Source organism: Drosophila serrata, unplaced genomic scaffold (assembly GCF_035046125.1).
Source record: "Drosophila serrata isolate PLE 108 unplaced genomic scaffold, ASM3504612v1 contig_184, whole genome shotgun sequence".
Taxonomy (NCBI): Eukaryota; Metazoa; Arthropoda; class Insecta; order Diptera; family Drosophilidae; genus Drosophila; species Drosophila serrata.
In genome coordinates this window covers 5,966,667-5,993,268 of record NW_028257082.1, presented here as the reverse complement: position 1 = coordinate 5,993,268, position 26,602 = coordinate 5,966,667, and the positions used below count along the sequence as shown (strand labels likewise).

Genomic DNA, 26,602 nt, shown 5'->3' with positions numbered 1-26,602 from the left:
ACACAAACGCCGAAAATAGTTTTTCTTGCATCGCCGAGTGCGTCGGTTCTTCGTTTTTTCTCTTTTCAGATTATTTTCAGAAGCAGATTGCAATGGAGGGGAAAAAACGTAGCCAAGCACATGCTAAAGTTCCCAAAAAAAAAAGCAGAGAGGGAAAGCGATGGAAAATTGGGATAGAAAAGTGTACATTTAGCTGAATTGGTTGCTTAACTGCCAAGTTAGGATTAATACGAATTTAAAGAGAGTTTTTCACGTCGCTTTGAAGAGCAATAAAACACTTTAAATTACTAGAAATAGTACATTCCTCAATAATTATTTAATTTCAATTGAAACTTTAAACTTGTATTTATAGTGTTTAAAATATTTCATTAAATAACAATGGAAGTCAAACTGTTCCTGTTTTGCTCTGTGGCTTTTCATAGGGAACATTCTCCGAGTTTCCATTCTGGTGGAAAAACTACGCAGCGCGATTGTATACTCAAACGTATGGGAATGGCCCATTAAAAAGCCAACCGGACTCGAGGTGTTAGGAAAATGTTTAGCACTCCCGGAAAAACAGGAGAATAAAACGCTGAGGCACTCGGAATCGAGTGAAAGCGAGAAGCAGCCACCCGCCGGGGGCAGAATTCAAATGGGATTGTCAAAGACTCAGGTCTACGTGCAGCGGGTCAGGAAATCGAATTGCTATTGGCCAGATTGGCCAGAATCAATCAAACACACAGCCGAAACAATAGACCAGATGGGAATGCAATTAGATTCTGTTTCGTGTTATGGAAAATGCAAAATGCTAACTGAAAGTCCAATCGAAATGCAATCGCTATCTTTGCTATGCGGAATGCCCGCATAAATTATAATTGATATTACAGAGGCTGCCAGCAATCATTTCACACCCGATCGATTTGGTGTTTGCATCGTTTAAAAATACATTTAGTTGTGCTAAGTATGTATGGGAATTAATCCCGCGTACCCTGCATACCCCTCCATACATGCAAATCACTTTTCATGTTTTCCTTTGCTTCATTTTCACGCCGCTCCGTTGTGTTCAATCGCCTGTGAAATCCGGCAAAGGAGCGAGCGGTCGGGGTGGTGGCGACCAGGTTTTCTGGCTATTTTCATGCGCCACGAATATTAAAAATAAAAAAGTGTGTACTCAGAAAACTTGGCGAAAACATGCTGGGGGGGCCTGTCCAGCAGTTTTGTTCAAAATTACTAGGGGCAGCCGCTGTTTAAATTGCGATATTCCAAACACAATAATTCTCCCACCGCACACAGCAATCTTGAATGAAGATGTCTGCGGTTTGATAGACTGCTTTTCCCGGTAGAGAAAAGTACAAAATATCTCTGGCCATTTCTTCTGGTTTGGGGCATTTTTTCGGGTGAAACTGTTCACGTGTCCAACAGCTGAAGGAAAAGTGCAATAAGCCAAGTGAGCAAGGTGCAATATCTTAGGATGCAGGTAAATATCCCGAAACTATTTGCTTTTCACGGTTTGCTTTCCGCGAACAATTACTTTTGGTATGTGTGGCATATGCACAATAACATCGCAACGCTGGGATATCTATATCGCCTTGTACATGTTTATTTATAGCAAAGGTTTATTTATGGCTCGGCCGCAAAAGAGTGCAGATACAGATGCAGATGCAGATGCAGCTGCAGCAAATGCAACGGAGCAGCCTTCGCCAAATCGAATGGGGTCAATGAATCCCATCGACAAGGCAGAGGGAACAGCAGGAAAAAAGAAGCTCAGGTGCGGGGCCAGTTCATAAATCAACTAATTAATGACACTTAACAAGGCAATTGGCCTCGGGGGAAAAGGCGGCCTACTAAAGCTACCGCGGAGACGACACAGTGCCCTCAAAAGAGTAGAAGTGAGCAACTGCTGGGGGTAAGAGAAATGGGAAATGTGGATGGGGGTATCAAGTGCCTGCCTCCAAATTAAGTAGCCGACCCGTTGCCCGTTGGCAATTATAATTATCAAGTATACGCAGCGTTGCCTCCAGCTGGGCAGAGAGAGAGTTCAAGTCGAGCAATTAGCCTTAGGTGCCTAAGGTTGAGGTGAACCTAATCGAGTCCCTGACCACAACCCTAGTGGGATGAACTCTGAGCACCATTTGTGCGTTATAATTAGCCACATTGAATTCTATGGCCCTGGCCAACGAGAGTCAATAGCCGTTTTGGCCATTTATCATCTATCAATGATCGGCAAATTCTGTTGGTTTTCCAACTACAACAACTAAGCGAGTGAATGGCCGGCGAGCGGCAAGTGAAAGTGCCAAAATTGTATTTTGGGGGAAACTGACCTTTGAAGGCTGAACAGAGAATAATCTGTGATAAAAAATAATGGCTAATTAGCTTGTTTAAATCTGAACATGTTTTGCAGTTCACATTTAATTTTGGATTCGATTTTCTAGCGTTTACCTTACATTTTCCAAAGGGGGGGAAACAAGGACACACACACACTGAGTGTGTGCCGGATGGACCTTAAGCGCGTTTGGCCACGGTTTATGGCAGCCAAGGCGATCTGAGAAATGCATTCTCTGGCACATTTGCCTGCAATCAAAGGAAACACCACCCCACACCTGCCGCCTGACCGACCGAACACTCAATGTAAAATCAATAGGAAACAGCCGACCGGCAATGGGAAAAACTGGAAACATGTTTGCGTTTCTGTCGATGTTTACTTTGAAGGTGGAAACTATGGGAGGGGATTAGACAGACCCCAAGGCTGCACTCGGTTCGGAGTGCGTGCCTGCTAATAATTCGCCAAAGAAGCGACCAAGGTGAGCAGCACTGAACAGGTGAAAGAAGGAGGAGTAACGGGTAGATAAATGACTGGGGACGCATGCAATTTATGTAGATTTATACGTCTCGATGCCCATACACGCGCTCCCCGATTCCGAAAACTTATGGGGGCAATCGATCTGCGCGAGAAACAATTACACTTTACACCTGATTGAAGGTTGTGGGGGCATTAAATAAAGGAGGTTGGATCTCGGTTCTTTGGAAAAGAAATCCCCACTCTGGACGTCATTTATTTGGCTTTGTTTTTGGATGAAAATTAATTGGTGCGCCGCATGAACATTTGTTTATTTGCACAGCAGAAAAATGGAAATTAAAATATTGATTTTAGTATTTAGAGTCCAATTTCAGCATAATAACTATGAGCTTAGGCAGGCTTTAATTATATTTGTAGAAAGCCTAAATGGATATTGTATATTAAATGCAACAAATGCACACTCAACTCTTTAGAATATTTAAAATATTATTTGCATTATTTACACATTTTGAATCAAATTTTTAGTAAGACTTAAGTCTTAATTCATTTGATTTAAATGTTTTTCGATGTGGAAATAATTCTCATTTTAAAGAGGAAATCAAAGCAAAGTATTTAGGATTAAAGAATATAAAATTGATACGTTGTTCGAGCACCAGGAAATGCCTTTGCAAGGAACATCCATAATCTATCTGTATCTGCATCTGTATAAATATCTGTATCTGAATCTGATTCGGAATATGTACAATATAGGCACCTCTCCTGCTCTTTATGCATCATGGGCAAAAGTTCGAAGAATGAAATGCTAACTCACTGCCGATTACAATGAAACCGTTAAAATAAACTCGAGCATATACTCTATAAAAATATATATTTGTATCTGTGCCTGGGGGTCTATGACAAGTTCTCCGGCCCCCTGGCTGGCTCTGCCTTGGTCTTTTGCTTTTATGTTTTTATGATCCGATTTGAACAAGAAAATAAATAAGGGGAAAACAACCTGCGATCTCTACTATAAACTGGGCAACTGGGCTGTGTGTGGTAGTTTATTTTGACAGCCTGTCGTCCTCCGGCCAAGATGTATGGAATAATAAATGCTACACATCTCAGTACCCCAGAGTGCATACGATATTCCGCTGTCAGTTGCAACATTTTTAATTATTTACGCGCAAATTCATTGTTGAGCCGGAAAAACTCGTCCACTGGAGCACTCGCTCGAGTGTATCACCCGGCCACAAGTGGGTGTTGTCCACCCTCTGATAAGAGGAGAGACCCTCCCGAATTCCAAACTATCCAGGAGTTAATTCATGGCCCCTAGCAAAGCGGAGCAGAAGGGACAGGAGGGTTTATGGGCAAATTGACGTCACTGGGAGTCGATAAATCTCGCATATCGCTTGTTTTGAAGGATTAAGGCATTAATTGACTGAACTCTTATCTTATCAAACTGCTTTCTGGGTGGGTTTATGAATGCATCGCGCACCCGGCTGGCTCATTAACCAAATCAATCAACCCGGTGGCGCGTCAAGGGATTTGGATTTGTTGTTTGTGTGCCTATAACTATGGATATTTACCTCCTTGTAGCGCTTGGAAAGGCTGCGACAGATGCGCTTGTAGAAGGGCGCCATGATATACTGCGTCACTTGGGATTGATGGACCCTTTGGAACGGATTGTGCTTGTCACTTGACTGAATTTATGTCCTCTGCGGTTAATTGTTTCTATTGCCTTGGAGGAGGCAGTGCGCTTACATAGCGAACACGAACACTGAACACAAAGATGCGAGCACTTGGTTGATACGGGGGATGCTGCGCGTTATCACTGATTTAGAGACGATGCTTCGCTGACGGTGCGCTCTCTTCAACTGAAGCGATCGGGCGGTGTGCGCCCCTTTTTATTAGCTGTGAAAGCCCGAGAGAGGGAGAGCGCTCGATTGGGTGTGTGGGAGGAATAGAGAGTGACGGTGAGTGTAATGGAGAGCGCTCCAGCGGTGGCGAGCACAAACAAAGAGCGTAGAGCGGCGGGCCGCTGCTGATAATGATAAGGAGCGGGAGAGGGAGAGGAAGAGGGAGCATAGCCAAGCTGGAGAGTTGGACAAAGAGAGTGCTTCCAAGAGGGACTCGTATTTATATATCAATAGATGCTCTCCATAAATCAATAATATCTACATATATGGACAACTCAACTGGCACTTCTAAGGAAGTGTTTCACAAGGAATTAATATCACCCAACAAGGAAGTCTATATATTTGTTAGATCTGTTTATATATAAAGTACTCACTTGCTGGACCACAATGGTGGCTCGTGGCTGCTTGCAGACGGCGGCCGCCTCGAGGGGATTGGCGGTCACATTGATGGGTCCGCCGCCACTCTGGCTGGTTCGATCCTCCGTCTGGATATAGAAATGCTCCTCCTTCGGCTGACGCTGCTTGCTCTTGAAGGAGCGCCGGCGGGCCGAGTCTGTGGGACTCACAGCCGACTCACTGCCCGGACTGGGCATCATGTGGTGGAGATTCAACATGGAGCCGGATCTCGAGCCAGAGCCGGAGCCCTGCTTGGGTGGTATCTGCTCGAACTTGCTGGCAATGTCCTCGAACTTGTTCAGCTCGGCGTAGGAGTGATCGCTGGGCGAGGAGGAGGACTTGGCCTGGGGATAGAAAGCGTCCGACTGCGGCACATACTGTTGGTTCTCCCGTATGGTTGTGTGGATTACCGAGTCCGGTCGAATGCGTTTGGAGTTCTTACGCGACGGCGGACGATCTCGCTCACGGTCCCAGTCCCGCTGCTCCTGATAGTGCTGCTGCAGCTGCTCCTGGTGGCTCAGCCGTGAGTACTGCTGGAAGATGTCCGCTCCGGACTTGCGCTCATACACGGAACAGTTCTCCGCCTCGGAGTCACTGCTATTACTGGCCGTGGTGGAGCTGGGCGCAAAGCACTCACGCTGGATGCGCTCGTAGTCCAGTGCCTCACGGTCGAAGGGGAACATGGTTCCTGGTCCAGTGGCCTCTCTGAGGCAGCGTTCGCTGCTTCCACTCGAGGAGCTGGAGGAGTACTTCCGCTGCTGCTGGGCGGACGGGGAGAGCTGATGGGGCTGCTGATGCGGCTGGGACTGGCGCTGCTTCTGCTTCCCGCCGGAGCTGCCAAAGAAGTTGGCCTCCTTCATTGTGGGCGGCGCCGAGCTGACCTTGGCTATGGCCCCCGTGGCGGCTGTGGGCGCGGTCCGGCGCTTCTCCCGCTTGGGACTTGCCCGGCGACTGTGCGACGGCGACACGCTGGGCGAGATGTGATTGGGATCCCGCTCCCTTGGACGCAGCTTCTTGCTGCGACTGCCCAGGCTGTCGCCGCTCCGCTCGTCATCCTCCTCATCGCCCTCGCTGGCGGCCACGGCGCCACTGCCACTCCCTCCACCTCCGGGTCCAACTCCTCCTCCTCCTCCTCTGACTCCGGCTCCAGCTGCTGCCTCCGTACCCACTCCTGCTCCTGCTCCTGCTCCTGTGGCCGTCCTTCCTGCTTCATTACCATAGCTCTTGAAGGGAAAGTGGCTGGCGGACTTCTCGCTGCTGCGCGCCGACTTTGGCGACTGCGGGGGATCGAAGGTGAAGTGCTCCCTGGTCCGACTAGGTGGTGGAGCCGTGCTGGGCTCCCGCTCCTTTCTCTCCCGCCTCTCCTCGCGCTGGCTGCCGGGCGAGTGACCGCTGCCAGCCGGTTGGCGCCTCTGGGAGGAGAGCAGGGGCGTGGTGGATGTGGGTTCGCCGGTAAGAATGGAAAGGCAGGACTCCTGGCTCTGCAGGGAAATAAAGGAGATGAGGGAGAATTTAAAAATAGTATAGTTCGAAAATACTTCAAGGTATCGATTATCAAATTCGGAGAATAATGTTATTAACGCTTTACAAAGGTTTACTGTTTTTAGCAACTTAATAAGTCTCTGTACTTTAATATGTAGTAATGATAATATCCTTGCATTTCATCTACAGAAACTTGTGAACACTGGAAAATTTATTGTAATACTTTCTGATAAATCCTCTGCAAACAGAAATACATTTTACCGGAAAAAATGAAATACTGACTCTAAGAACAAAGGTTTTTCCCATTAATTTCCACCTTTCCTTCAACTGAAATTTGTTCAAAGCTGCTCTTGATTTGATTCATGACGTTCCTGAATTGCCTGTTATTAAATTCTCAGTTTTTAAGTATTTAAGTCCCATCCCCGGGGCATCCTGGCAACGTAAGACCAAATATCTGGCTTTAAAAAGCAATAATATACAATTTAGGCCGCCTTTCAGCCTCTGCCTCTCTGGGCCACTCCAGGACCCAATACAATGTGAATAATCACATGATTCAGTGCCGGAAGTGGTTGTCGGCCAAGCGGATTTAATACGGAATTTAATTCCGATTCTCGTACCTCGGTGCTGTCCTGCAGATTCATATCGGGCCTGGGCGGATACCTCGAGCAGCTCGTTAGTTCCAGCTCAGTGGCGCCGCGTCCATTGGCAGCTCCGTGCTCGTGCTCCGAATCAATGTGGACGGCGGTGAGGAGCGGCTCCTCCAGCGAGCTAAACAGCGGCTCGCTGGGACCCGAGTTGTCACCTGGAAAAGGTACAGAAAGGCAGAAACAAAACAGAAGGCGCGGGTCAGATTGATTAGTTGATTAATTAATGCGGCCGCGCGAGGACATCAATCAAGCAATCAGGATGCACGGACTTACCCAGATCCAGGGAGTCGCACGTCTCCGACGTGTCCGTGTGGGTCACATTCGTGATGAGCGTGCAGGCCGAGTCCGTGGACGTGTTGATGTTGGTGTCCGGAATGGAGGCGGACGAGGTGCCCATCACAACCAGCTGGTAGAAAGACAGGAAATCCATTACTATAGCGCAAAGGTCAGCTCAGGTTTAAGAAAGAAGAAGCTTTCCAAGCCATAACTTCTACTACTTTAAAGGGAAAAGGGAAAACCTTACTCCTCCTTACCTTGGGCACTCCACCCGCTGTTGTCACATTGTGCATGGAGCTGTGGTATGCACTGGACACCGGATTCAGGGGCAGTCCATTCAGAGGAGTCGCCGAGCTTGTCGAGGCATTGATCTTGTTCTTGATGCTCCGTCCGCTCTTAAAGTAAAGCCTCCGAAGAGCCGTGGCTGCCGATGAGCCGGACGTACTGAATCCATCATTGTCCGAGCCACTGGAGTTACTGCCGCCGGAAAAGATTCCAGAGGAGCCATTCAGCTGAGCTGCCGCCCTGCTAGCCGTTGGCGTTGAAGGCTTCGATTTGGGTACATTGCAGGGCAAGGAGGTATTGGAAACCCTTCTGGTGCCGTGACGTGGCGATTGAGACTGAGATTGGGATACATTCTGGACTTGGGATTGGGACTGGGCGGGTGAGGCTGCTCGGGGAGCGTGCGGTGACTTGTTACTTCCATTTCCCGATGGCTGGCCTAGTGCCAGGGCCATCATAGCTGCCGAGCGAGTGCTCGTGTATCCAGCTGGTGGCTTGGACTTGCCAGAACCGGAATTGGTGCTGCTGTTGTGGTTACCCTGCGAGGCATGGGCTAGGGATGCCGTCATGGCTGTGGAAAAAGAGAAGAGATTGAAGAGAAAGTGGGTTATATTCGAATGCATTCCTATTGAGCTGCGGTTTTCTATTGAAATTGCCAAGACAATGCTCTAGTTTTCTACTACATTTTTGGCTATACTCATCTTCGGAATATCTGAGTGCTTAAAGTTCCCAGAATATGGTTAAATATCCCAGTACTAAATGGCTTTTCTGAATTGGCTCCACCTCCTCTAGCCACAATCGCCTGTTAGCTCCAAAATCAACAAATAAAATCGATGAGCTATGGCGTGACACCGGTCACCTCATCGAACCCCTAAAACCTCGTGTTGGTTGTATTGGCTTGCGGCTCACATGTTGCGCCATTAAGTGACTCAAACCCCAAAAGGGAGGAGGAGGAGTGGCGTGTCCACTGGGGACTTTCCCTAGCCGCAGACAGGGGAGAGTGAGATTTTCGCACGTAAACAGGGCGAACTTTTCGTGGAAAAACAAAGCACACAGTCAAACATCGCGCTGAGATAATAATCATCAAATAATCGAATTCCATTCCACAATTAATTGTGTGGACGAAGGAATATCCCGGTATTCTATCTACTCAGTTGGCTGTTCCTGTTGTTGTTTATACTCCAAGAGATTCCCCATATATCGACTAACCGATATAGCGTTGGGGGACACACTCAGCGTTGGAGGTCAGGGAACTCGAAGCAAAAAAAAAAAAAGAAAAGAGGTCGACTCCGGCAAGACTTTGGCCCAGAATTCGCGCAAAAGTTTGACAGGGCCGGAAATTATACGGGTAGGGGGCCATTTGCATGTTTCCATTGTACATTATTTACACAAATGTCGCGGAAAGTGTGTCAACTATCAGCCATCAGGCCACAAATCTCATCCTATACATACACAGAGAGAAAAGAAAATATGTCCAGAGACCAAGGCTGAAACATTTGCAAGCTATTTGAGATATCTGAATCCCTAGTGGACATGTGTTTTCTTTAGCATTATTATTCAAAATTCTTATTCTAGCCTTGGAAATGAATTAAATTGACTAATTTTGTTCTTGTTTCAGAGTTAACTAAATCATTTTCCATTCAATTAATTACACTCTTCAGGATATTCTTTGTATTTGTCTTCTTTAATTATCTGTGTTTCCCCTTTTGTTCAACCTCGCTAAATATTTGCTTAAGAATGCATTCTCGCAGCTTTGGCTAATGACCAATTTAGTTTCCTGATTAAAGCTTATCCATTTTCCTTCAGTATGCACTTACCTCTGGCTCCTGGTCGGCTCCTGGACGCGTCTGCTCCTCCTGCTCCGGTGGTGCTGGCGGTGCTACTGGCTGTTGTGCTGGTGCTGGTGGCGGAAGATGTGGCGGAGGCGGAGGCGGAGACGGAGACGGAGGCCGGCGGCGATGTTATAGGCCCCGCGAGGGCGGCGTGGGGCGTTGGGCTGCTGGTGTCACGGAAGATGGGGGAGCCGGGGACATAGCGGTCGGGCTGTAAACAAGAGAAAAATATAACAAGAAAACTATAGAGTGCTTTCCGCTTAATTACAGCGCAAACAGAGGGTGAAAATGCAGTCTAGATAAGGTGGGAGTACTCCTACTCGTACTGGCATTCGTTTGTACATTGTTTGCCGTATGTCAGACATCAATCAGCGCGGACAGTTATCGAACTCCACTCGAGTCAGTCAAGTGCCAGGCCTTGAGGAGTGTGATTCCGGATTGGCGTCGGGGAATCTCAATAGAAGTCAGCGCCATGAATCGCTTGCAATCCGTACTCTTTACGGGTCTCTTTGCCGCTCTAGCTGTCGCCTTAATGTCAGCAGGACTCTCGAATGGTTTGTCTACAAGTCCTTTTAACACCTCACCCTAAAATCACTGAGTGATTCGCTTAACAGGCCATTTTCCGCCTAACTAAATTAGCTGTTTTATTGCGAAATTAGCACTCTACGACTCATAACTCAGTGGCAATTTAGCAAGAAAAAATCAGGTGAATTTGAAATGTTCTTGGCACTCATTTTCTTCTCCTCCGACTTATTTTCTTTCTGACATGGACACAGACGTAGACATAGACCCCCATTCGATTCGATTCGAGGAACTTGGTGCCTTCCGTTCTATTCTCGGTGCGGTTCGGTTCACTTCGCCCTGTTTCGCCGAGTTCAGCTGTCGACGTCACTCGCCTGTGACCGCATTCAGATTTATTGATTGCCTCACAAAAGATGATACAAATCATTTTTCAGAGATCTCCTCCTCTCCGAGTGCCCAAACTACCCGAGTTCCATGTTCCATGAAGACACAGTGGTTGTATTGGGGGTGTTGAAAGCAACCACAGAGGGCAGCGAACTTACTTGAATTGTAAGTGCTGGAGACTGGGGTTATCTTTAGAATAGAATCGTACATTTATGTAAATTTCAAAGGACTTTTGTTATATTTAGGCTAAAAGGTTCATTAAGCTGCCTTCTGGTGTCAATAGTGTGAACTGGAGAATGAATTCAAGAGGGTTATGATATATATTACTTATACGCCCTGTTGGCTTACTCCCACTGTTGCTTAAAAATAAAGAAATTACTTAAAATATTAGGACAATTTTGTAAATTCTACTAGTATTAATTATTAATTAAATATTGAATTCTAAAGTCTCTTATCATCTACAAAAATATTTACGAAAATATATTACTCATACGCCCTGTTTGCCTACTGTCACTGTTGCTTAAAAAGATGGATATAATTTTAAATATTAGGACAATTTGTTAATTGCACTAATATTAATACTTAAGTGGAGAATAAATTAAAAAATCTCATCTCAAGAATTTTTAGGAAAATATATTGCTCATACGCCCTGTTGGCCTACTGTCACTGTTGCTTAAAAAGATGGGTATGACTTTAAATATTAGGACAATTTTGTAAATTACAATACTATTAATACTTAATTGGAGAATGAATTAAAAATTCTCATCTCAAGAATTTTTAGGTAAATATATTACTCATACGCCCTGATGACCTACTGCCTGCTTTTCTTTACTAAGATTTAAAACAGTTTAAGTTGATAGGGGAATTATTTAAATTAATTTTCTAAACTACAAGACTAGTAATTCTTAATTGGAGAATAAAATTCGAAGCCTCTTCCATAAGGTTCACAAAATATAATACTCATACGTCATGGTGGCCATCTGCAATTGTTCTTTACTTTAATTTAAATCAGCTAAAGTTGATAGAGAAATTATTAAAAATGTTTAAAAAAGAGGCTTAAATAATGCCACTCATAATTCTTAGTTCATATGTTAGTTAGCTTGGTTTAATATTTCCCTATAAATTCTTTGTATATTCTTTTATAAACCTTCCTCCAAGCAATTACATTTGTTTACATGAGTAATATAATGGCATTCATTAAAATTGTTAAGCAAAGTAACAAATAAAATTATTTATCATAATGTCACCACTTCGCTTACATTTTCTTAATGATGCACATTAAAATTAAATTTATTTTACATGACTAACCGCTCGTTTCGCACAATATCTTGATATTTATCTAGAGCAAATATCAGGATAAAATCATTGGCAATATTTTCGCCGAACTCAGAGCATTGTGACTGACTGTTCACTATGATATAATGTTCTATCTTTCGAATACCGCGAAAAGCATCAAAGTGTGCCAAAAAAACAAAGGAATCAATGCGGCCAGAGTTTTATGCAGAACTCATAATGCAGAATCCCGAACAAAAATAGAATGCGTTCGAAGGACTGAGATATTGCTACAATGCCCCAAAGTTTGTTGCTGTTGGATCTCAACTTGTAGCTTCAATGCCTTCTGGCGGGGACCAACCGATCTCGAGGGTCGGCCAAAAAGTCTCGTGTCATCAATCCGTTTACACATCTCGGCCAACAGTGGCCACTGGTCGGGCCATTGACGTCATTGTTATTACACAAAAGGCTGTATCAAATATAGAATTAGTTGTATACGCTACATCTACATATAGACGGGGCGATCCAATACATGTCGAGGACGTTGTCGTGCCACTTGGCAAATAGACAGAAAGTCTGCTGCCAAAATTCTCACTTTAATTCAATTAATTATTGTATTTTTATAGATGCTTATGTTTGTTGTTGTTGTTAGTGCTAATGCCAACACTGGCGGGTGGCTATTAATAAATTCTAAGAAAAGCACAAAAGCGACAACGCGATCATGACGATGATCATCAAAATCAAATTTAAATTCGAAAAACAACGCAACGCAACGCAACGAAACGAAACGAAGCGAAACGAAAGCGAAAGGCAACGTCATGACCTCGTTCAATCCCCAAATATATATTAAATCTTGTATATTTATATTGCAGCTCTAGATTGCTATGTGTGCAGCTCCTCGGAAAGGTACCAAGATACCTCCTGTGTGGACAATCCCGGGGCACTAAAGGTGCTCAACTGCAGCAAGAAATACTGCGTTACAGTGCGACAGGAACTAAGGGTGAGTGTTGGAGTACCTTGGGGATATGGATCCAAGATAAGGTTTAAATTAAGACTTGAAAAATTCATCATGAGGAAGTTTAAGATTTAAAGAAATTCTAGGTTTTAAAGCTTCAGATTCCCTTAGACAAATATGATATTCCGTTTTTTAGCTCCTCTATTATAATATATATTACAAAATATTCTTAAAAATATAAAAATTTGCCTTTAGCATATATGAGAACATGTTCCCTTGGTGCAAGCACCCATCACCATGAGTGTGGGAGTGTGGGAAAACTTTCCCCCTGGTCGTAAAAACGCCCGTGGAACGTGCCACAAATGTTCCCGAGCGCCGGCAAAATGGGAATTGCGGAGCGTTTAACTCTTCACGTATGCCACCAGCAATCTGCAGACACACTACCAGTTCCCAGTTGCTGCCGCATCGCAGCTGTTGTGGCAACAAAGTAACACATGGAATGCTTGATTTTTATGCATCGCTCAACTTTGTTTGGCTAAATGTTGCCACAGCGAAAGTTTCGCCTCTTTCTGAAATTAGCGACTCTCACGTAAAGGACAAGAGCAAACAAAAAAAAACCAAAAGGAAATGGAGGGAGCCATTAAATCGTGCCAGCACTCTACTTCGACTAATTGAATCCAGAGCTGCAGCCCACGCGGCGTATGAGCAATGCGAGAATGTTCAAGGAGTGTAGGGCCTTTCATTCAGCAAGAATGTTGCTTAATCAAAGATCATGTTCTTTAATTAACTCTCAAAAGTAATGGGAAGCACCTGAACATACTATTTGTTATTCTTGCACAAGCAAAAATTAAGCATTACTTGGGGAGTTAAAGACCAATATCCATTTGATGCATAAAATCAATTTAAATATTCAATTTTTTCAATTTAAACAAAGAGCTGGTTGTTTTTGTTGAGAGGACTCTGGACTGCAATCAAATGCAAAAGTCCTGCTTATTTTTCCAGCGCGTTTTCCAACATATTATTAAGGGACCACTTCTGGCTTTAATTTTCAACAGTAAGCGGCTCAAATCAGAAGAGAGAGCAGCGGGCTCTGCCAGACAGACAACGGGCGTAAAATAAGCAAAAAACAGCGAAAAACAAAGTGCATAAAAAATCCATTACCATAATTTAATGGAAAGCCAAAAAGGCGTATAAATACAGGCACATATACAGAGCCACCCACAGCCAGGATCCCAATCTCTTGGCTAGAAGGCTTAGGCCAGCTTACATCTCCTCCCACCCGCAAAATCAACTTTCTCGCCTGTCTTTCTATGGCCAAGATGAGGTTTCGAAATTTGCAAGTGCCTCATTAGATGGACCGAACTTGCTGATTGAATTTTGGGGGATCAAAGAAGCCATCGTCCACCTACCTACTCTATCTCAAGCCAAACTATCTATCTATCTGTATATGTTATGCGCATTGCCTGGCAAACTGCAATGCAATTAAAACTTGGCCCGGAACTTTCATCCCCTGTGTGTCCCCAGCATGAACTTTGTTTACGCATTAGCTTTGGGGTTTTAGATTGCTTCGGTGCCGCATCTCTGTACATTAATTACTTTGCCACTGAAATGGGGCCAAATGCAAATTCGAATCCCGAATCGCGAATATGTAGGAGCTTGAGGTGGGAAAGCTGTCACTATCGTTAATCAGTCACCGAGATATTAGTGATGTGAACTCTCTATTCCCATTTCCATTTCAGCGCAACTCGAGCAAGGTGGTGTCCTTCTCACGGGGCTGCGAGGATGTTCCAGAGGTAAGTCAACTATCTGATATGTAATAAGTAAATCAGAGATCTCCTGGCTCCGAATTTACATTAATAATTATATCCCAAATGGCCAAACTGTAAATATTTATCAATATGCTAATTTAAGCACTTGATGTCAAGTTAATGTATTAAGAATTATACAATTTATATTGATAATGTTTGCCCTTTTAATAGATGCTATATGGCAACATACCAGATGAAACCTTTCGCACTTATTACACATCCTGTCAGAAGGACTTGTGTAATGGCCATAATGGACGGATTAAGAACTCCACAAGTGGAACAGGAGCCATTCATAACGCCATTGTTCCCGGGAAAAATGCAGGGCATATAGTCCTGTTTTGGCCATACTCTCTTCTACTGGCCACACTTTTACCACTTTTCAATAAATAAATATCAAAATATTCAGTTTTTAATGTATATTTTTAAGAATATACAAAGTGTCCTTACATCTCTTAATGAGGCAATAATATTTGAAATCCCCTTCTGATTCTAGACATTTCTAGCTTGCCAAGTTCCAGTTCAAAGACAACTTTAAAGTTGAAAGCCCCAAGGGCACTTACATGGCTATTAGGCTCCGGAATGCGTGCTAATTTTTGTGGTTAGAGGCCATTTGCTGGCTTTGACAAACTTTTGCGTGACTCTGATGAAGGATGCAGGATATACAGGATACAGCATACAGGATACCAGAGGCTCGCCACGAAGCCGCAACGGTAATTGCAGCGACCGCCAGGCTTTTAGGCTTTGGATCCAAAAGGTCGCCCGGCATTTCCGGCATGTCCACACGCTCAAATGGCCAAGAACGAATATGAATTTCCAGCTAATGGCGCACTAATGACGCCTATCTAATGGATTCGCTGACATCTTTACGCAATGAAAACCGAAAATTCAAGTGCGAATCGAGCAAGTGCGAGCAAGTGAAAATGTCTCGAAGGCTGGCCCGAGCGAATGCAAGCCCAATCCGTTTATAAATTGGGTAAACAATCAGTCCGGCTGTTTGCTCAGCCCCATTTGAGTTGCACCGAATAAATCGTAAAAGAAAAACTTTTCGAGTCCTTGACTCGCTGTACACACATTTGAATTTTTGTTTGCACAGCTCCACGCATTAAAGTCTCCTCGTCGCCCGCTGCCCTGTGGAACGCCCGGGAGTTTCCAGTTTCGTTTGACACGCTTTTTGGGCGCTCTCATCGTTGCTTTTGGCCAACACCATGGCAGAAGGCAAACAGTCGGCAAACAACCAACAAACAGCCGGGACAACAACAAGGACATATCCACCACCCGCACCTCCACCGCCACCGTTGACATGACAAGTGGCCGGTGACGCCCCCATCGCGTTTCCCGGAAAATTTCATTCCCGTTCCGACATCAAAAATCGAAATTCAACCGAGATCCAAAATGGCAGTTCCATCAGCCGGACATGTGCTCGGGAAAATTGGATAAAGCGCGGATAGAACACGGACTTTAGCTCAGGAAAATAATTCACTTTGAATATTCAATTAGTTGTACTTTCAAGTCGAGTTATTCAAATTATTAAATGTTATCCCAGTGGGACATGACAAAAGAAAATATACAGCTTTTCTTACAAATACTTGCCGGAATAATTTAAAGAATTGGCTTCAAAATATAACACATTTGACATTTGAACTTTTACCCTTTTACCATCTCTTTGAAATGAAACAAAAGCAAGACAACCCTACATCATAAAATGAAAAGAACCCCCGCACTTCACCTTCAAAAAACAAATTAAAACATTTTGAAACGGTCCCCAGTACTTTGTTTATTAAACAAACATATACACATTCGCAAGTAATTCATAAAACATGAAAGCTAAATAAACTTTTTTCCAAGACGACAAATTCGGGGCATTTCCTAATTAAAACGTTTTCAGTCACGTGAAGAAACAAGCAACTTGTACAAACAATTATTTATAATTTTTAAATGAAGATAGCAGCAAAAATGCAAACGTCAAGGTGGAAGATGGGTACTTAAGAAATGCCTGGCTTTCGGGCAGGAAGTCATTTTTTCTCGACAAATATTGACTTGATCCCAATAGCCAGGCAGCGCCTTCGAAGAAGTTGAAAGCATTCCTCCAGTCAACTCGAGGTGTGTGTTTTCCACAGATCCCAAGTGAAAGGTGGGCGGTGGAAAATGCGATGCTCACTTGACAGTGGCCACCGCAGCGGACTATAAACAACAGAGGCAGAAGAAAATGGCCAGCGGTTTCGGTACACTTTTCCTTTCCCATTCCCATTTGCAGTTAACCATTTGCAGTTCCCCCACAGAGACCAGGGGAATTTTCTTCATTTCCTTCTTTGCACAGGGAAAAAGATCGGAAAGTTGTCAGGTAAGTAGGCCAAGCCATAAAAGGTAATTAATTAATATGCCTTATTCATCAGCATTTCAAAGAAAATCAGCACCTAAAGAAATGATTTCTCTTTATACATATTTAAATCCAAATTGTTTATGATTAGATTCGTTTTTTATAATGCCATAAACGTTTAGTTTAGAATTTTAATCTTCCATTAAACAAAACGCAATATTTATACCCTCGAGGGTATTATAACATAATTTTACCCCAAAGTTTTTAAAGGAGTCATTTCCGACCGTATAAATCATATATATTCTTGATCAGCATCAACAGCCAAATCGATTTAGTCATGTCCGGAATAAAATAAATTTTTTGACATTTTTCCAAAATTTCAAAATTTTATAAGGGGTTACATCGTTAAAATTTCAGAAAATTGCAAAAAATTTTGATTTTAAAATCAGTATGCAGATTTATTAACCTCATCAAAACTATAACAGGACAGCTTTCCGAATTGAAATTAATGAATTTTTGGCTTAGTTATGGAATTTTTAACCTTGATTTGTATAAAAAAAAATGTATAAAAAGAAACGTAAATATGTATGGAAAAATACCATTTTAACAAATTTCTGAACGCCATAAAATGGCCAAAAACCTTATGATTGCCAAAATTCGTATACTCTCCGATTCGCCATTAAAATCTTAATTATTTTATAACAAATACATTAGAGACAAATTTTTGAACATTTTATCCACTTTTCGAAATTTTTTAAAAGGGTTACATCATTAAAATTTCCGAAAATTGGCAAAAATTTTCATTTTTTTACATTTTAAATGTAGTATGCAGATTTATAAACCTCATCAAAACTATCACAGGACAGCTTTCCGAATCGAAATTAATGCATTTTTAGCTTAGTTATGGAACTTTCAAACTTTGATTTATATAAGGATAATATAATATACTATAATATAAAGATATAATAGTGTAATATATATTTTATAAATGAAATTCCCTCAATACTAGGCAAAATGTATGTCTCAATCTAAGAAAATCTCTTCATGTTTCCCTTAATGTAGAAATCAATTGAATAATTTGCAATATAATTTAATTTTTACCAGTTCCTAACCACATTTTCCCTACGTGTAAAACCGTAAAAATAAAGGTGTGCACCCTGCATCAATTGTAAATTCAGTTGTCTTGAAATGGGGACGCCGCAAAATGTTGACAGTTCTCGTGGGGGATGGGTCCACATTTCTGAGTCAGCGGGTTGTCTGCGCTGATGGCCTGTGGATAGGATGGAATGGGGTTGGCCTGGGTTCGTGGGGAATTGCAAATAGTTCTGTCCGATTGTGATTCCTCCTCGGTCTGGTTATGGCCAATTGCCATCCAGCCGACAATGGCTTCGTCCCGCGCCCGATAATACCGCAAGTGCGTTGAACTTTTCCGTCTGGACAGCCAGTCTGGATGTCTCCGGGACCGGGTAATGAAAATGGAAAATGGGGGAGGGGAATTGGAAATAATGACACAAAGCGAGAAGGAAACTGCGTGCCGGAAACTATGCAGCCCTTGTCTGCAAAATGGCCGTTGCATTTGTGCTTGTATTTGCCTCTCCGTGCACCTCGTCCGATCCGGGGGATATTGTCCCATTAAAAAAGGCTATTTATTTCCCCTAAAAAAACAAATAGGAAGAGGGCGAGAACAATTCACATTCATGATAAGTACTCGGCTATAGATACATATGCCTCATCAAAAAAATACAACAAAAAAATTGAGCATGTGTTATAAAATTCATTTTGACAAAATTCCCAGCAATAATAATACAAATAAAAAAATTAAAATCCCCGAAAGGCAACAACAGAAAATAAGATAAAGCAGCCAAAGGCGGAAAAGGCAGAAGTGAAAGTCACTTGATTTATGCCTTTGCGGGGATCTTCTCGAGAAGTGGGCGCCATGAAAACCAGCAAAAGTGGAACACATATTCGGGAAAATGGGCGTGGTGGCCTGCCGAGAGGCACGTCTGCGTCTCCTTGGCTTTTTTTCATTCCACAATTTATACAATTTTTTGTTTTTATCCAGTTTCTTGGGTTGTTTTCATTCTGGGGCTAACCAATGAATAAAATATGAGCCAAGAGCTAGGGGTTTGCGGTTTTCCTTTGGCAAATGTAAACTGTAACCAAGTAATTAAAATGAAATTAATAAGGGGTAATAATATAATTAAAACATTGGTATTTTTTAGCTAGAAAAAAATACAAGTTAAATATACTAGACTTTGGTTGCAGCTTAAAGTACTGAAAATACAACAAACATACTGCATAGTAGCGATAACTTCACACAAGGACTATCGAATAGTGTTGGACAAAACCACGTGACACATCCGCATCCGCTCCTAAAGTTCGTTGGAAATCTATCAATTTTTAAAATAAAACAAAACCTATACTGTGACTTTTAACCCGCCCACTCGCTTTTTTGAAGTGTGAAGGATGCTCATCAGAAAGAATACAACAGAATAGATGGCTTCGCCTGGGCCAACTTATCTTTGGCTTCTGTAAGAGGCTGTAAAAATAATTGCTTCGCTCACCGATCTTTACAGAAATGATTATTGATGAACACTTTGGCCTATTTTATCAAAATCAAAGCGGACGCGACAACGTCACCATCGCCGCCACTCAATGAAGCGTGAAATGCGGACCGACATCGCGGGCACAGCGCCAGCACACATTAAATCTTGCGAAAGCTCAACCCGCCCCGCCCAGAGCACTCGCCTGGCCTGGCACACCTTTGGATACGGATGGACCGGCCACCACATAGGACCGACCCACCGACCGATGGGGATCATCAGGGCAGCGGGGGTGAGTAGATGCATAGATTTATTTTTTTGGCAAGTGCCAGCGCCAGCGAGCCGATGACGTCAAACGGCGGCAGCCGGCAGACTTTCAGCCGAGACCAATTTGACCAACCTTTCAATCTGTTTTCATATCATTTTTGCAGGCACGCGTAGGTGTCTTCACGAACCACGTCTCCAGGAAATCCCCGTGAATCACCCGGGGCATGGGATTTGCTCCTGAGCTGCCGGGGATTGTGTAAACAGAAAAGTCACCAGGGGAATTCGCTGTGAAAATGCCAGGAATGCCAAAATATTGATGGAAGCCAAGCCGAGAGGCTTTTAACGTCGCGTGCCAATCGGTCCAAGATCCGTTAATGTACTATATAGACATGGGGGGAACAGGATGTGTGAGACTGCGAGTGTAATTCCATAGCTGACAGCCAGCGGCATTATCATCTCGAGGCGACAAACAAAGATCTCCCGCTGAATGACCAGACACATTTATTTGTTTACGCTGGCGTGTTGCCTCATCTTGACAATCAATTAATTTCCTCCTTCTGCTCCTCCTCCCCTGGGAAGACTCCACAAAGGCAAGTGGCGTCGTCGTTGGCGCTAATTGTTTTTAATGAAAATAGCTAAGGATTTAATAAGGAAGGCATCGCGAATGGATTTTAAAAGCCATTTCAATTATGCCATAAGTTTCCCATCATCCGGAGGAGGGAAGCGAAGCTGGCTACCACAACGATGACGTCAAGGATTGCAGCACACAGGCCAAGTCCTATGCACATGTAAGTATATATATATATACAGATATATATATGGATTTGATCATCTTTGTCCGCCCCAAAGTTCACTGACATCCTCCCGAGACTGCTGATGCTGGTGCTGGTGCTGGTGCATTCGACGAAAATAGTTTTCCCCGTTTTTAATGAGCTGACAAGAGATGGCAAGCTTTACCAAATAATACAAAATGGCCGACTTGTACTTTGCATAATTTGGATTTGCATTTCCATAGAGAGCATTCGAGGTAATTAAAATTCGGCAACAAGGCACTTGCAATTATAACTAAGGCCAATCTCAGCTAACTATTTCACAGACACTCAGTGACAGAGGCCCATCATCATCCCGGCAACAGCCTGTCGACAAATTTGTTTTTTCGCGAAAATTTCCACACACGAAACAACAATAAATACAGAAAAGAAGGAGGTTAACCAATTTGTTCGCTTGCGGCTGCCGAAAGTGACAACGAAAAACAAGGCGGGTTTGGAGGGGGTGGGTGCTCTTTACAAATGAGTTTCCGTATTTCATTGAATGCATATGCAATTGCATTCTTGCTAAAAATATACATTAAACTTGTTCATTTTTCTCCCATTTTCACTTTCAGTCGTTCAGTGCTTAAAAACTGAGTCAATGCGATGCGTGGGAGGAAATGCAGATACAGATACATCTACAGAGGCAGATACAAATGCAGCTGCAGAATTTTAATGAACCATAAGAGCCAAAAATAATATTCTCAGACAAGTCAGCCAGCCGCATAAACACGTCAATTGAAATAGAAATGATGGCGAAAATGACAATTTAAGTCCGCGAATATATCTGCGTGGACCGATGGCCAAATGCAAGGAGTCAATGCGCTCATTAGGCCAACTATTTGCCAAGAAAAAGCGAAAGTGATGCGAATGTGAATGCGGGTATCAATCATGGGAACGCCAGCGGAAAGAGTTGACAGTCGGGCCGAAAAAAAAACCCAAAAACAAACAATCGATTTGGAAGTTCAGGGTCCTTTTCATCCCCGAAGGTGAGTGAGTTGCTGAACCCACTACAACGTAGAAACTAAAACCAAACTAAATGTCCCTGAAAGTTTGCCAAAATTGTGGCTAATTTGTCAACATACAGCCAGGCAGAAAAACAAAACAAACAGAATATCTGTGCAATGCTTAAAAGCGTGTGATGAATACAAATATTGCATTTATTTTTTAAGTATTAATTTAATCGGTATTTAATTTTATCTATACCGTTTATATTTCAAACTATAACCGCTTTTTTGATTACCTCAAACTATGATAGTTAAAAGTCATTGTATAAAACAGAATATCGATGTATCTATCAAGTATCGCATAGTTTTAATAACCATTAACATTACATTTACATTTACATTAAATATGAAAATAATTAGTGTAAATATATCGATATTATCTGCGTTGACTATTTGTAACGTAAATTGAATTCAAATTAACTTCGTATAGACTTCTCCGAAGAGAAAGATGCTTAGATCACAAAAAGATTTAATTAAACAAATCTAATTCCCCTGAATAGTAATTTTCCTTAAAGCTTTTTAAACCCTAAAGGGCATAACCTTTTCTGTTTTTCATAGAACCCTTATAACTTTCTTTCTTCTCTTGACATTTCTCAACAGCACTTTAGTTAAGTTTGTTACCTTGAGTTTTTCCTCGCTTTTCCAGCATTCAACGCAAGCGAGTAAGTTCAATAGGGAAAGTGCAATTTTTTCTGTTGCAAATGCAATTTTCCAATAAGACTTAAAGCCTGAGCCCTTTTGAGCAGCTTACTACAGCTGTAACCAACAAAAAAAAAAGTCGGTGGGGCAGCAATAAATTTACTAGATACGCTTCTGTGTTCCAGTCTATTTCTCAATTCAATTATGACTGCCTCCGTCCTGACTTTTATGCTTTCACCCAACTTCGTTTGTCGGCACTAAAAGTTGTCGCTAGATTCTGTTAAATTTCATTCCTGTGAGTTAGCGATGGTCCTAAATGAATTATTTTGAATTCAATCAACCGTTGGTCCTCGTAAAAGTATGCAGCACATATCGATATATATGCTATTTCCATAGTCTGACCGTAGGCAGTTGTGCGCTTCGCTATCGACCGATAAATTGCGAAAATCTAGCAGGCGACTAGCTGTCAGAATAGAAAGCTCATTCCTTTTTACAGCCATTCTTTCGAAAATTGTCGCAGCGAGCAGAGCTCTGGAAAAGCACAAACTAAAAAAAAAAAACTAAATTCCTCTCATTGAGTCGTTGTAGTCCGTGTCGAGCAAATAACTTGGTTTTCGCATCCGGCATTCGCGTGTCCGCTCTTGTTCAGATCAATACTCCAAGTCCAGGCCCCCAAGTCCATCTCGAAGACAGACAGACGCAAGTCGCAAGTCATTTCGCACACGCATCCAACGCAAAGGGTAAGAAGCAGAGTGAAGCAAAGATGGTTACCGAACCGATCGCCGTTGTTGCCAAGTCGAGCAGCACCAAGGAGGTGCAGTGCCAGCACTCTGGCCTCGACGAGCCCATTCCGGAGCCGACTCCGGGCATCATGGTCACTCCGAAGAGCGGTCGCGTTGGCATCTTCAACGCCGAGGACTTCTTGTCCCGTGCCCAGATGAACGACAAGATCAACAACATCCTTCGCTCGCCGACCAAGGCGTCCAACGGGGTTCGCCAACGCTCCGTTTACACCAACAACCCATCGCCGGTAAGTGCTGTCACTTTTGACATAAAATTTTCACCCCCCTCCACTTTCCTCCAACTGTCATTCGGGTTCCTCCAACTGTCATTCGTGTTCCTCCAACTGTCATTTCTGTGGGTCTTCATTTTCACAAAAGAGAAAATGCAAGTAGAATGTATCAAAATGAGTGATTGTAAACCTATTAAATAACATTTCGTATATTTTAAGATTAGCTCAAATGTATAAAAAAAAGTTAGGTAAAGTGTTTTCATTAATAGATCCTATAAAGAACTTTTTTTCTCTACCTCCTAACCATTAGCGTGCTCCTATGCGTTGCGTGCCCTTGTGGTCCGACCCATTGAGCTCCCGCATGAGCGCCATGTCTCTGAGCCCCAGCCACATGAGGGGCATGGAGCGTGCCATTGACCGTGTCAGCAGCAGCAGCAGCCTGGGCCACAGCACCAGCGTGGGCACCAATACCGCCATACTGGCCAAGGAGTGCTCCAGCCAGACTAGCCTCAGTGCTCGCCCCTTCATGCACATGGGCATGCATGCGACTCCCCAGGCTTCGTATGGCGGACTTCAGTCGCTCGCTGGCAGCTATGATATGGTACCCTTGGAGATGGATGCCGTGAATGTGGCCCGCAATGGCAAGGCCCTGACAGGACGCTATAACTCCAACTATGGCTATGATCCTGAGAGCGCTTACTGCATGGTAAGTGTCTGATCATTACATTCTCCATGGCAGATAAAATAAAATATCCTAAATTAGCAACCCCAGGGACACCACACCCAACAGTTTCCGTCCCCAATGCCGCCACCACCTTATGCTTTGGGTCGCGTCAGCTCGCACAGCTTTGACTTTGACAACAACGCCCCACCGCCGTGTCCCGGCTCTGGACCGATTGCCATGTCCAATGGCACTATCCAGCTGCGTCTGCGCGAAGGTGTTCGGTAAGTTGGTTAGCCGGAAAGAGAGTGCTTATGAAGATTACTAAAGACCTCTACCCACAGCATTGATATGACTCTGGACAAGGCTGTGCGCGTGCTCAACCAACGCAGCATGGTGGCAGTGTCCCTTTCGCGCAACTGTAGCAATTCCGCTTTGATCCATCCCAATGGACGCATTTTGCAGAGTGGCTCAAAGGTGGAGATTGTCACCTATGACGGCATGAAGGCCAACAACTATGTGTAAGTTTTTGCACTGTCATTCTGTATGACATTTACATAGGAAAAGAACTTTTTATAGCTGCAAATGCTTGTTCAGCATCCCTTTTAGGTTTCAAATCAAAATTCAATGTGAACCCAAACTGAAAATACAACTGAAAACCCCTTTCATTCTTTGTAGACGCTACGCCAAAATGTGGTACAAGGGCGTTAGTTTCACTAGCGAGTCATGCGCCCTCATCTATCTGGTGGACACAGCCGGTACACGCACCACCACCGACACTTTCACTGACCTGACCAAGGACTACACACTGGCAGTGTTCTACGAGTGAGACCCCCGCACACAATGCCCAGATTTCCAAAAATCAATCCAATTTCCTCTTTCTAATTAACTTCCTGCAGCGATTCGCGCCATGGACCGTCGTTTGTGCCTGATGCCCACGAGGTAATCGCCAATTCGTCCTACAACTGCGCCGAGGACGGCACTGAGGTGTACGACATCAATGGATTCCGTATCACGCAGGCTGCTGATGGTCTGGTTAAGGTCACGCGCCAGCACAAGTGCCTGATTCGCACCAGTCCAGGCAATGGATCGGCCACTCTGACCACACCCGGCATCCATTGCACCGCCTCGCTGGGCAAGACCTCGCACCTGTTTGTACGGTGAGTGCCATGAGTGCTACGATAATTAGTATTCCGCACTTGTATTTCGATATTCCTGCAGTTTATTTGCAAACATGTTGGTTATAATTGAAAATTTATTACCAATTTCAGTCGCAATGAGAAACGCATGCACTTTGATGGATCCTGTTTCATTGTACGCAACGCTGGCCACTCTGCCGGATTCAACGAGAACAACCTGCTGATTGTGTACTAAATTCTGGTCACCACGTGGAATGTGTCCGCAGCTGCGTGGACCTTCGCGACCCTTCATCATACCAACACAGACACCCAACGACACCGACACTTACATCGACTCAACCGTCGACATGACACCGTCACCCCATCATAGAATCACACACCAGGCCCTCGACGAGGAGAGGAATCAGATCAGGTTAATAGTATTAGAAAGAGCTCGAAAAAAGGCGCGTGCAACCGAAAGGAGAAAAGAAAAACCGACCCACGGAGGACAGACCTTCTATAGTTCTGTCTTCCAGGGCAATTCTTCGGTAGCTCGGCGTAGGCGCAACGCAACTATTAGGGAACTAGCTAGCTTTAGATACCCATTATATTTAACTCTATCCTCGATAATCATCACCTTTTTACGCATACCTATTTCATAGTGGTAAGTCGGTAGGGCCTCTCTATTCCTACCGACTCCTTGAAACGCTGGCAAGTTCGATCAGTGCCAGCGTTTGGTGTTAAAATCAAAAAATAATTCCAAACGCGTTTCACTTGCTTTTCGGCCCAAAACTATCAAAATTGCTTCTTAACTAATTTTAAAATTTTGCATTTTAACCGCAACCACCTGGATGAAAGCACCCTTCAGGAAAAAACACACAAAAATCGAAAGAAACCCTGACAATTTGAAATCGAAAAAAAATTATATATATATCTAAATTGAACTCCATATAAATGGAGGGTTCAACAAAAAACCCGTGGACGAGTTCATTGGCGTTACGTTCGGACCACGTAACGCCAGTGTAAACTCATTTAGTTCTAAGTTATCAGTTAAGATCAGTTAACCCAGTTACTGAGGTCCAAAACCGTGTTCTTCTTTTTGCTATGTCTCCACAAGTTCACACGACACCACCTAACACCCTAACAACCACTAACATCTATTAAGCACACGCAGCAAGTGAAACCGTAGTTTTCAGTGTAGAGAAATCGTCTGAAAAAAATAAATTAAAGTGTGCACACTAAGTTCGGTAAAGTACACACTATACCCTATACACTACCCTACACACTAGCACATACAGGCAATTAATTATAGAACCCAAGAAAAGTGAGAAATTGTGGAAAAGAAATACGATTTTTTTATAAGTTAGCTTGCAAAACCACACTCGTCCACCACAGGCATCCGTGCCCAAGAAACCCAAAAACACACATCATGATACACAACCAAGTACTCACTTCTCTGATTAAGATCGTCTAGGGCTCAAAGTGTTAAACATCGCACAATTATATGTGCTTAGCCCTCAGACAATATCTATAAACCAAAATCCTAAATAATGTACAACGAAATTTATGTGTACAAAAATCAAATGGAAAAAATACATACGTGAGTCAAAAATGTAATCAATTGTTTCAATTATGGGAATCCATTTGCAAAATTTTACCTTGAAGCTGAATATATTTAATTTTCAATGCCTCCTTCCATCTT

General features: G+C 43.3%; 3 protein-coding genes and 1 long non-coding RNA gene across 8 annotated transcripts in view; 3 read left to right on the top strand and 1 right to left on the bottom strand.

Annotated features, from left to right (window-relative positions):
- Window positions 1–26,602, bottom strand: part of Rgk1 (Rad, Gem/Kir family member 1) — a 48,797-nt gene that overhangs the window by 8,820 nt on the left and 13,375 nt on the right. For 3 of the 5 annotated variants that reach the window (XM_086828460.1, XM_086828458.1, XM_086828459.1), the window contains 5 exons: window positions 9,572–9,797; window positions 7,730–8,325; window positions 7,470–7,602; window positions 7,167–7,351; window positions 5,046–6,548 (listed from right to left, as the gene is read on the bottom strand). In XM_086828460.1, coding sequence (XP_086684586.1) covers window positions 5,046–6,548; window positions 7,167–7,351; window positions 7,470–7,602; window positions 7,730–8,323 — 2,415 coding nt within the window. In that variant the 5' untranslated portion in view covers window positions 8,324–8,325; window positions 9,572–9,797. Of the gene's footprint in view, window positions 1–4,341; window positions 4,637–5,045; window positions 6,549–7,166; window positions 7,352–7,469; window positions 7,603–7,729; window positions 8,326–9,571; window positions 9,798–26,602 lie in introns of those variants that run through there. The other 2 variants (XM_020950999.2, XM_020951007.2) reach the window with 2 other exon arrangements.
- Window positions 9,959–14,928, top strand: LOC110180475 (uncharacterized). The gene is made up of 4 exons (XM_020948162.2): window positions 9,959–10,140; window positions 12,637–12,764; window positions 14,459–14,512; window positions 14,699–14,928. The coding sequence occupies exons 1-4, from the start codon at window positions 10,059–10,061 to the stop codon at window positions 14,915–14,917; spliced, it is 483 nt and encodes a 160-aa protein (XP_020803821.2). The 5' UTR covers window positions 9,959–10,058; the 3' UTR covers window positions 14,918–14,928.
- LOC110182880 (uncharacterized) lies at window positions 20,244–20,926 on the top strand. The gene is made up of 3 exons (XR_002319590.2): window positions 20,244–20,442; window positions 20,504–20,681; window positions 20,736–20,926. It is a non-coding gene; the product is annotated as an uncharacterized LOC110182880 (long non-coding RNA).
- Window positions 21,039–26,517, top strand: fest (wurstfest). The gene is made up of 7 exons (XM_020950986.2): window positions 21,039–23,139; window positions 23,432–23,827; window positions 23,885–24,066; window positions 24,127–24,303; window positions 24,461–24,607; window positions 24,682–24,942; window positions 25,054–26,517. The coding sequence occupies exons 1-7, from the start codon at window positions 22,873–22,875 to the stop codon at window positions 25,154–25,156; spliced, it is 1,533 nt and encodes a 510-aa protein (XP_020806645.1). The 5' UTR covers window positions 21,039–22,872; the 3' UTR covers window positions 25,157–26,517.

What these genes read in the sequence shown, in the direction of transcription:
- LOC110180475 (XM_020948162.2), top strand. Translation starts at nt 10,059, where the DNA reads ATGAATCGCTTGCAATCCGTACTCTTTACGGGTCTCTTTGCCGCTCTA. An exon ending in GTCAGCAGGACTCTCGAATG is followed by an intron (nt 10,141 to 12,636) that starts GTTTGTCTACAA and finishes TTTATATTGCAG; the next exon opens with CTCTAGATTGCTATGTGTGC. An exon ending in CAGTGCGACAGGAACTAAGG is followed by an intron (nt 12,765 to 14,458) that starts GTGAGTGTTGGA and finishes TTTCCATTTCAG; the next exon opens with CGCAACTCGAGCAAGGTGGT.
- fest (XM_020950986.2), top strand. Translation starts at nt 22,873, where the DNA reads ATGGTTACCGAACCGATCGCCGTTGTTGCCAAGTCGAGCAGCACCAAG. An exon ending in ATGAAGGCCAACAACTATGT is followed by an intron (nt 24,304 to 24,460) that starts GTAAGTTTTTGC and finishes CATTCTTTGTAG; the next exon opens with ACGCTACGCCAAAATGTGGT. An exon ending in ACCTCGCACCTGTTTGTACG is followed by an intron (nt 24,943 to 25,053) that starts GTGAGTGCCATG and finishes TACCAATTTCAG; the next exon opens with TCGCAATGAGAAACGCATGC.